The sequence below is a fragment of the Notolepis coatsorum genome, assembly GCF_963971535.1.
Source record: "Notolepis coatsorum genome assembly, chromosome: 3".
NCBI classification, from domain to species: Eukaryota; Metazoa; Chordata; class Actinopteri; order Aulopiformes; family Paralepididae; genus Notolepis; species Notolepis coatsorum.
Window position 1 is genome coordinate 145,551,014 of NC_140167.1, and position 11,260 is coordinate 145,562,273.

Sequence of the window (11,260 nt, forward strand, 5' to 3'; positions counted from 1 at the left end):
TTGTGAGGTTCCGGCAAAGCTCGCTTGTCCATGTCTATATTTATAAGTTCGGGTGTTTGGTCCCAAAAATACAGCATAACCCCCGCCGCACATAACAACCAACCCGTTACCAGAGTGCACGTCACTAAAGCGCACTTCGCATTTCTAGACAAACCAGAGCACATCCTCGGACCGGCCTGCCCTCTTCTGCGTTATTCTGCCTTCTCCTCCTTCAGCCGCGCATTTCCTATACCTCCTGTAACCCCCACAAATAACAAATAACAACACGCTTTTTAAACAACACGTCCACCCACAAACAACACACACAACGTTTTAACCCACCCTTAGCCAAACCCCCAATGAGGGGGTGTAGCCGGGCAGGGAAAAGTCATGGACACGCAGGGAAAGGAAACGGAAAATCCTACCCTGTGAAAATGTATAGTCTCACCTAAGAACCCAGGGGCGCTGGAAGGAGGAGGGGCGTAAGAGAGTAGTCTAGGGAGCAAGGGAGGAGTGACTAGGGAGGGAGAGACTAGGAAGGGAGGAAGGGAAGGGAGGAGCCAGGAAGGGAGGAAGGGAAGGGAGGAAGCTAGGAAGGGAGCTAGGAAGGGAGGAAGGGAAGGGAGCTAGGAAGGGAGGAACTAGGAAGGGAAGGGAGCTAGGAAGGGAGGAACTAGGAACTAGGAAGGGATCTAGTGGGAGGGGTGGGATGGACGGGATCCAGAGGGAGGGGTGGGGTGTAGAAAAGGAATTCTGTAATGGTGAGGGGGGGGGAAAACTGGAACCAAAAAAGACATCATGCATAAAAACAAACATAACACATTTTTTGGAGGGCGGTAGGCGTTGCCACTTAGCCCTCTGATTTCGGCGGAGACTTCCATCCATATTTTTCATGGGTTTTTACCAGGGTCTCAAAGGCGGCCTCCGCCCCCTTGCGGCTGAAAGTCTCGCCACCAGCCTCCTCTACCCTTTTGCTAATGTGACCCTGTCCTTTCACGAGGCTTGCGGCAAACTGCCTCATAACGGCCTCCATGGTATAGGCGCTCGACCAACCACGCAGTGTCAACAGCTCCATGCATATGGCCCCACCCTCCATCACGTATCCATTCTCCAACCGCGGGGTGAGCACTCGCATGAAAGGCGGAGAGAATGGGAAATCGTCAGGGAAAGAGACATTCAGCAATATGAACTCTGTGTCTGTTTCCTTCATGTCTTGCCACAATGGAGAGTCTACATCTACCTGGTATAACCGGACATTCCAGTCGAAGAGGTTGTCCTCGACCAGCTCCACCGTGACGAAACCGCCGCCTAGTCGCCGGATCTCCTGGAGCTCTCTCATAAGTCTCCGCGTTCGGATTCGGGCGCAGTGAGGTGCCGGTGGCGGTGTAGAAGGTGCACTGGCTCCTCTCACCCTGGCGAACACCCTCGCGATCATGCCTCGTGCTGCATTTTGCTGTCCCTCCTTCGCGCCTTTCACCATCTTTTACTGGTCAAATTTGTCATGCATTAGACAATCTCGGCGATTAGATTCCCTATTTTTCACTTAATGACACTACAGTATGTAAGTAACATGTATTATTATTAGTTAGTGTTCTAGCCGATCCTAATGTACATGATCACCTATCTAAATGTCCTCTGGTCTGTGCTATATCGACTGATATATCTTCGCGTTGTTGTTGCATGCATTGGAACATGAATTCTGTTTGGCTTGTAACGCTCTTTCTGCTTTGTGCTCTGCTGGGGGGCCTACCAGTTCTGCAAGTGTCTAGGAAGAACTCTCCCGGTTGGAAGTGATTGAAGTCCTGCCTGCCGCGTGGCTCCACTCTGTCTGGGGGATTGATATCCTCTCCAGGTTGCGAGTCGTTTTCAGCGGAGTCACACTCCTCTTCTTCTTCAGGCTCATCTTGCTCATACTCATCTTGGTTGGCGGTATTCAGTGGCGAATACTACACGGGACTGCCACCTGGTGTCTCTTCTTCTCTTCAGGCCGCTGGGGGTGTCAGTCGGGTCTGACTCTGTTCTCAGAGTCTGATCTAACTGCGGTGTGGCAGCAGCACCCTCTACTAGCTGGGGTGTGCCTGCCGTCTGATCTAACTGTGGTGTGGCAGCAGCACCCTCTACTAGCTGGGGTGTGCCTGCCGTCTGGGTTGTAAAGTCCCCTACTGTCCGGTCAGCTGATGTGTTTAGCACATGCTGATTGCTCTCCGAACTAGGGCTACTGGGTGTACCCAGGACACAGTCATCTAGTCGGGAGGGTAATCTACGCTCCCTAGGAGCACGTGTCTTCCCTTCAGGGAAGGGGGGGGGGGGGGGGAACATTTGAACCTGCCTCACTCTTTCGTGACATCCTATCTGGTTTAACTCCGGCTCGAAGTGACCAAATTGTGCGGGAGCTTAGAGGACTGTATATAATTGTCACCTTAGGGGGTGTGGTAGGATGCCTTAACTCTTAAACTAATTGTACCAAATACACAACTGAGTGAATAACTTAAAATGGAGTCACCTAAACTAGAAAGAGCGAGGAAACTGTTTGAATCATAATGCCATTTATATAAGCAAAAAAGGGGAAAAAAGATACATACAAATATTGTTATCACGTTACACAATGCCTAATTAAATACTATCACTAAATTTAGATGGGCGCCCAAATAGTTCTATTAAAGTGTTCTGGCCAAACGTTGCCGCGGTTACCACTGTGTCAGAGGAACAATACCCTCTGCAGTATGAGAGAGGTGGAGAGAGTTAGGAATCCTGGTGGTGAAAAGGAACCCGGATGGGTTCTGTAACGAGGAGTAGTAGACCGCTGCGTGGTGATGAGGGCGGGAAGACGCTGCCTCGCTCCGCTCCGTGGTGCTGCACGGCACACGCTGGTCCCCTCTGTACCACAGGCTACTGCTAGTGGCTAGTTGTGTCCTTTTACAGCGTCCCTTCGACACAGACCCAATCTAAATGTCCTTTGGTCTGTGCTATATCGACTGATATGTCCAGTATAGAGCAGCTATCAAAGCATGAGCTGAAGCTACTTTAGGTATTAGCACCGAGCTAGCTAGCTTCGGCTAACTGTTAATGATAAATGGGGAATAATATAGTCCGCTGTAATGTGCTAATCCCAGACGTTTACTAAACATCGAATTAGCTGGTTACTAAAAACTCACTCTCTCTTGGTGGTATAATGTCCGCTTGGTAAGCAACTTTACATACTTGGTCACCGTCAAAACTATAACGTTACGAGAGCAACGCTGGAGGCACGTCTGTTCTCTAAACAAGTCCGGCCAAGTTCAACGTCAACAAGCTCCTAGAGGAAGTGACGCACTTACGAGGGAATACTACCACCTCTGGCCCACTAGATGGCAGCACCGTCATATAACCTGAGATGCCATAAGTAGGCAGACAGTGTAACTTTATGTGGTAAATAAATAACTTAACTTCCACATATTAAACAGGTTGGTGAACTTAAAGGGGGATTCTTTTAGGTCTAATTTTACCTAATTGCAGACCCTTCAGCACAGCCGCCCCCTGATTTGCAGCGCTAATCAGTACTGAGGTCTGCTGAATGTCTAGTAGTCACTCAAGCTGGTCAGAGTCAGAGTCAGAGTACGGGGGTAGTCGGATCAGTCGAGCCACTGGTCTGTGGTATGTTCTTCCTCCGACATCCACGATAGCCGAGCGGATTCTTCCATCTTGCCCTTTTACCACACTCTTCACCCCTCCGGTGAGCCAACGGGCTCGGGGGAGCGCCTGATCCACGATCATGACTGGGGTTCCTGGTTCTAGGTTGCCTCTTTCAGTGATCCACTTGCGGCGGCCTTGCAGTGATGGGAGATATTCGGTGGTGAACCTCTTCCAGAATTGGTCGCCTAAAGCCTGACTATACCTCCATTGTCTTCTGCCGATGATCTCGGTGGAGGCGTAGACCGCAAAGGGAAGGGCCGCGTCTCGCCGGCCCATCAAAAGGCTGTTGGGTGTTATGGGGTCGAGATCGGCCGCGTCGCTACTGACGTACCCCAGTGGCTTGGAATTCAGAATGGCTTCAATCTCCACCAGCACGGTGTTGAAGACCTCTGCCTTCGGAACCTGCTAGAGCAGCCTTTACTGACTTGACCTCTCTCTCCCACGTTCCACCGAAGTGGGGTGCATTTGGAGGGTTGTAGGAGAAGGTGACCTGTTGGGAGGCCAGCTCGTCCCTCAACTCTTCACTCATCTGGTGGTAACTCTTGATGAGTTCAGCTTCTCCTCCCTTGAAGTTCGTCCCGTGATCAGACCATAAGGTATGGGGTCGCCCTCTCCTTCCAGTAAATCGACGGAATGACTGGAGGAAGCTGTCTGTTGTCATTTAGTTAGATTTAAATTATAATTATATTGACCAAATTGTTTACACTGCTTCCCCCATGCTCAGTATATTTTTACTGTATTTATTTCTGTATATTTTATTTCATTTCATTTTATTCTATTTTACTCTACTTGTATCCTAGGCAACTTGATTTGATTTGTGTTATTATTCTAATTTGTGACCTGTCCTGTCTAAATGTTTAAATGTTGAGCGATTTGCAGTGTCAAATTTCCCACGGGATAATAAAAGTATTTCTATATTCTATTCTACTCTACATGGCACTACAGGGTACTACATTGAAATATGACTGATATTTGTTTTAATATGCTTTGAACAATTGAACAATATAAAATATATTAACTAAATATCATTGAATCACACAAATTAAATGAGCAGATCATAATAATTGTTATATGTCACATAACGGCTTTGGCTCAGGGGTAGAGCGGGTCGTCCAATGATCGAAGGGTTGGTGGTTCGAATCCCACTCAAGCCCATGTCCATCCCATCGCCGTTGTGTCCTTGGGCAAGACACTTAACCTACTTGCCTCGTATGAATGTGTATCCATGTGAATGAATGTTGGTGTCAGAATGCAGGTAGGTGAATTCCAATGGGTGAAGGCAATCACAGAGACAGAGAGTGTTTACTCTTGAACAGGTTCGACTTTAATAGTAAGAACACAGAGTAAATTCTAAGAGAGAACAAGTGCTAATAGCACAAGTGGAAAATAAGGTAAATGGGAGCTTATTGGAGGTCCAGAGTAGAACCGTCCGCGTTATCCCCGAACGCAATTAGTGAAGACCTGACAATGGACAAGCAGAAGAGAGGTATGTTACATAGACACCAAATACCAACATTCCACACACACCCCCGTGACAGCCAATCAGGAACCACCCCTAAGTGACAGCACTAATTGACAGGGAAATGACAGGTGACAAGCCCAGTGACATATGCCAGGAATGTGGGTGGTCACCGACCGAGGTCGGTGTCCAGAACGTAACAGTACCCTCCCCCGACGAACGGCACCAGACGTTCACCTAGGAGCCTCGGGATTCAGCCGCCGGAAATCAACGATCAGGCTGGGATCTAAAATATCCCTTTGAGGCACCCAAGAACGCTCTTCTATCCCGTACCCCTCCCAATCCACCAAGAACTGAAACCCCCTACCCCTCCGCCTACAACCCAGTATCCTCCGCACCGTGTAAATGGGTTGACCGCCAATAAACCGGGGCGGAGGAACCACAGGCAGTGGCGGGGCCAAGGGCGATGAGAGGAATGGCTTCAACAGGGACACATGAAACGTCGGATGAACCCTCATAGAGCTCGGAAGTCGTAGCTTGTAAGCCACTGGATTAACCCGATGAATCACTTTAAATGGTCCTATAAAGCGAGGAGCCAGCTTCTTGGATTCCACCCGGAGAGGGAGATCCCGGGTGGAAAGGGAGACATACCGGTAGAAGAGGAGAGAAGGGTATTATGCGTGTACTCAGCCCAAGCCAACCTCCTACTCCACGTTGCCGGACTACCGGCAACGTAACATCTCAAGACCCCCTCCAAATCCTGGTTGACCCTCTCCGTCTGCCCGTTCGACTGTGGATGGAACCCAGACGACAGACTGACAGAGGCGCCGAGGCCGGCGGCAAACGCCTTCCAGAACCTGGAGGCGAACTGAGGACCCCGGTCCGACACGATATCTACTGGCAGCCCGTGGACCCGAAAGACATGCTGTATAATTAAATCAGCAGTCTCCCGGGCCGAAGGAAGCTTGGGGAGAGGGACAAAGTGAGCCGCCTTAGAGAACCGATCCACCACCACCAAAGGATTGGGCTCCCGCGTTAGCGCCGACCTTACCACCTTCTCTATGCCCCAAGACACGGGTGCCAAAATCAAGGCCGGTGGAATAATGGGATGGGGCTGCTCCTCCCGACCAGGAAGATCAAACTGGCGCGACAACGCGTCAGGTTTGATATTCTTGGAGCCGGGTCTATAGGAGATGGTATATCGAAATCGTGTGAAGAACAACGTCCACCTGGCCTGGCGAGCGTTAAGGCGTTTAGCCCCTTGGATGTAAGCCAAGTTCTTATGATCAGTCCAAATAATGAAAGGATGTGCCGCCCCCTCTAACCAATGTCTCCACTCCTCCAGTGCCAATTTGATCGCCAATAACTCCCGATTACCCACGTCGTAATTACGCTCGGCTGGTGACAGACGGCGAGAAAAAAAAGCACACGGGTGCACTTTCCCATCCTTTAAGCATCTCTGAGAGAGCACCCCCCCCACCGCGACGTCAGAGGCATCCACCTCCACAATGAACGGAACCTCCGCGTCATGGCGGATCAATACAGGAGCGGATGTAAAACGACGTTTAAGATCGCAGAAGGCCGACTCAGCCCTAGGCGACCATTCAAAGCCAGGGAGAGAGGCCTTAGTGAGAGCTGTTAAGGGATTGGCTAAGGCGCTAAAATTGCGAATAAAGCGCCTGTAAAAATTTGCAAAGCCCAAAAACCGTTGTAACCCCTTGAACGACGAAGGCCGTGGCCAGTCCAAAACTGCACTCACCTTGGCTGGATCCATGCGCAGATCGCCCTTCGTCAACACAAAGCCCAGGAAGGACACGGTGTCCGTGTGAAACACACACTTCTCAGCTTTAACGAATAGTTGATGCTTGAGGAGACGGTCTAGCACCTCCCGAACGTGCATTTGGTGTTGCACCATATCGCGAGAAAAAATCAGGATATCATCTAAGTAGACAAACACCGACACCCCAATCAAGTCTTGCAGCACGTCGTTAACCAGGGCTTGGAAGACTGCCGGAGCATTAGCCAAACCAAAGGGCATGACCAAATACTCATAGTGCCCATTGGGTGTGTTAAATGCAGTCTTCCACTCGTCTCCCTCTCTAATCCTGACCAGGTTGTATGCATTACGTAAGTCAAGTTTAGAAAAGACCTGTGCCCCCTGTAAGCACTCAAAGGCCGTGTCCATGAGGGGTAAAGGATATTGGTTCTTGATGGAAACGTCATTCAATCCCCTATAATCAATGCATGGGCGCTGATCCCCATCCTTTTTATCAACAAAGAAGAAGCCAGCGCCGGCAGGGGAAGTGGAAGGGCGTATGTGCCCCGCAAGCAATGCCTCCTCTATGTAGGTGTTCATGGCCAAGGTTTCGGGGCGTGAGAGAGAGAACATTCGCCCGCGAGGCGGGGAGGTACCGGGTAGAAGATTAATGGGACAGTCGTATGATCTATGAGGCGGAAGTGCTTTAGCACGCGTCTTGCTAAAAACGTCCGCCAGGTCCCAATAGATCTCAGGCACCCCTATTAAATCGGGATTAGAGGGTAGATCAGAATCTGCCACGCTCCCCACCATCCTGGAGAAAGAGGGAGGAGACAAAAGAGAAGAGGGGGGGGGAGACAAGGGTTTGGGCAAACTCCCGCTGACGATCGACTTGACGTCGGCCGCCGTTGAGAGTTCGCCCGTGCTCCAATTAATGACACGAACACATGACGACAACCAGGGATGACCCAACACCATGACAGAATAGGGGGAAAAGATGACAAAAAAAGTAACCCATTCCCACTCCCCACCCTCCACCCAGATGTGTAAGGGAACTGTGCGCTGGGTGACGCTCCCACTGCCCAGAGGCCGACCGTCCAGGGCATAAACTGGTAAGGGAACCCCTAAATCCTCCACTGGGGTTCCCCACTCCTTCACCAATCCCACGTGAATAAAATTGCCCGCCGCCCCTGAGTCAATGAGAGCCTTAATTCCCCTAATGTCACCCCCACAGTTGATCGCCACCTCAAAAAATGTACGAGAATCCGTGGTTTTAGCAGGAATGAGCCCACCTGCTGGCGCCTTTTCGAAGCCCGACGGCGCACCTTCCATCCCCGATTGGCGCCGAGCCGATACAGCCTGGACCCGACAGCTGCCGAAGCGGTGACCGGTGCGGCCGCACCGGAAGCAGCGTCGCTCTTTGATGAAGCGCTGCCTCTCGTCGTCCGAGAGCGACAGCGCTCCAAGCTGCATGGATTCATCACCCAGTGGCCCACTCGTGTAATGCATGGAATTATCAACACCAGGAGAAGAAGGAAAACATACCTGGGGCTGGGTGTTGTTGACATGCTCCTTCTCCCTCTCCCGGTGCCGATTGTCCATCTTGATGGTGGTGTTGATCAGCACTTCCAGCTGCTCGGGGATCTCACGCGCGGAGAGCGCATCTCGCATCCGCGCTGAGAGTCCCCTGACGAACAGAACCACGCAGACGTTCTCCGCCCAAGCTGTCTCCCGAGCCAAGATCCGAAAATTGATAGCATAAGCTGCGACCGTGCGGAGGCCCTGCCGGCAGTCGAGAAGACGACCACCAGCCTCGAAGATCGAGAGTACCCGGGAAGTATCGAATACTCTTCTCAATTCCCGGGTAAAGGCGTCCAGACTGTCGCAGATTATCGCCCCTGCCTCTAATTCCGCCGTAGCCCAGGAGAGAGCTTGACCGGTGAGCAGTGTGATAATATACGCTACCTGCGCTGTCTCCGATGGAAATGATCGTGGTTGCAGCCGGAAAACGAGTAGACACTGGGTGATGAATTCCCGACAACCATCCGGTGATCCGTCATAGCGAGCGGGCGCCTGCAGATGTGGTTCGCGGGACCGCTCCTGGACCCCGAACACCCCCCGACTCTCCTCTGCGTGGAGCGCTGCTTCTCCCGCCGCCGACTGAACACCCGCCACTCCTTCTTGGGCTTGTCGGGCTGTGGCCAACGCCGACTGCGCCACCGCTTGGGATGATCCGACGACCCCATTGAGTCGGATTAACTCGGCGCTGACCAGCTGCTGATGTTCCTCCATCCGTGTCTGGGCTGCTCCCTGCGTCCGGAGCATCTCCATGATGGCCTCCATGGAATTCTGATGGTCAGGTCTTCTGTCAGAATGCAGGTAGGTGAATTCCAATGGGTGAAGGCAATCACAGAGACAGAGAGTGTTTACTCTTGAACAGGTTCGACTTTAATAGTAAGAACACAGAGTAAATTCTAAGAGAGAACAAGTGCTAATAGCACAAGTGGAAAACAAGGTAAATGGGAGCTTATTGGAGGTCCAGAGTAGAACCGTCCGCGTTATCCCCGAACGCAATTAGTGAAGACCTGACAATGGACAAGCAGAAGAGAGGTATGTTACATAGACACCAAATACCAACATTCCACACACACCCCCGTGACAGCCAATCAGGAACCACCCCTAAGTGACAGCACTAATTGACAGGGAAATGACAGGTGACAAGCCCAGTGACATATGCCAGGAATGTGGGTGGTCACCGACCGAGGTCGGTGTCCAGAACGTAACATGTTGGTGGTGGTCGGAGGGGCCGTAGGCGATGATTATTCGCCACGCTTCCGTGAGGCTGCCTCAGGGCAGCTCTGGCTGCAATTGTAGCTTACCACCACCAGTATGACTGTGTATGAACGAATAATGGACTCTGTGAAGCGCTCTGGGTGTCATGAAGAGCGCTATATAAATCCAAGCCATTATTATTATTATAACATTTTCATGAAATTTTTAAGGTTATATGCCCGGTGTGACGTATGTGTCACAGCGATTTTTATCGATTGTTTTCTTTATCATTTTGTTCAAGAAATGTGTTCCCAACAGGTTATATATAATAAAGAACATGTTATGTAAGCATTATAATTCTTAAATGGGCAAATCTTACCTTTTAGCAACAATAATCTAGCTTTTGAATGCTAGCTACTTCTGACAGCTTAGTCAACACCATCAATCAGCATTGTGGAAAGGTGGTTATGGGAGCACAACATCACATGACCTGTCACATGACCCACCAGGATGTTCCACCGGTGTCCCTTTGGGACTTCATTCTCGAAGTCAACTTCCTGTCTGTTGTTGCTACGCAACTGCAGCGTGGGGGGAAACTGTTCCGCCTGGTACATTGTGTACGCTTCATTTAGTGGAGAAACGGATCGTTAAAGCGGAAAATTAAAGCCAATCAAGCGGAATTTTCTTCAGTCCTTCACAATGCCAAAGAGCTACTGTGTTACGCGTTGTACTAATGACAAAAACAGAAATCCAAATCGCAAGTTTTATACCATCACGGAGGAAAAAGTGGCTGGCAGCTAATGTTAGCTACGTTAGGAGCTTATCTTATCTAATCTTACGTGGATGTTTGATCGGGTAGTGGCACACGTGGTACCACTAGGGATGGGTACCTTTCACATTTGAACCGATACGGTACCGGTACCTGTGAATCGATACCGGTACCCAACGGTACCTTTTTCCGGTACTTTAGTCTCAAGACATTTTATTTACCTACCTCAGTCGTGAAAAAAATAATCCAAACTTCAAATAACTACAATTTCGACCGTTTTCGGCTTGCCATTGCTCCGACTGCTTTGTTGTTGAATCAAGTCAAATCCTAGGTAAGCATATATTGTGCGTGTGAACGTTGACATGAAAAGAAAAAAGGAAAAAAAAATTTAAAAAGTAAAACAAATATATATATAAAAAAAAAATCTCTGTATCTCACTTGAATCGATACTCGGTAGTGCCGACGTGTTTTGGTTCGGCACCTCAAAAGTACCGAATTCGGTACCCATCCCTAGGTACCACCACGTAAGATTAGATAAGATAAGCTCCTATCGGTTCGATATGATGTAATTAACGTTAGCTTAGCATGTAGCTACCACGACCACAACACCAGTCAGGGGGAGCTTCTTTGACTCATATCTCGCCTTAGAATCACCAGAAAGGCTTTTGAAATAGTGAAATGCCATGTTGGCCTCAATATTTTCAAAACAAATTGTATGAAAATGTTATGAAATGAACAAGAATGTGATAAAACATGTAATAAAAACGGAGCTCAACGCATGCATTTGATGGTAGAAATCCGTTTGTTACCCTCATACCAAGATGGCGGCGGTCTCGTGACATCAGAGTGTCTT

At 49.8% G+C, this 11,260-nt stretch overlaps 1 protein-coding gene across 1 annotated transcript; it reads right to left on the bottom strand.

The window, feature by feature from the left end:
- Positions 1 to 829: 829 nt before the first annotated feature.
- On the bottom strand, positions 830 to 1,327 carry LOC311225329 (ubiquitin-conjugating enzyme E2Q-like protein 1; the record flags this gene model as incomplete). Its single annotated transcript, XM_084310564.1, has 1 exon — positions 830 to 1,327. The coding sequence occupies exon 1, from the start codon at positions 1,316 to 1,318 to the stop codon at positions 830 to 832; it is 489 nt and encodes a 162-aa protein (XP_084166690.1). The 5' UTR covers positions 1,319 to 1,327.
- Positions 1,328 to 11,260: the final 9,933 nt, after the last annotated feature.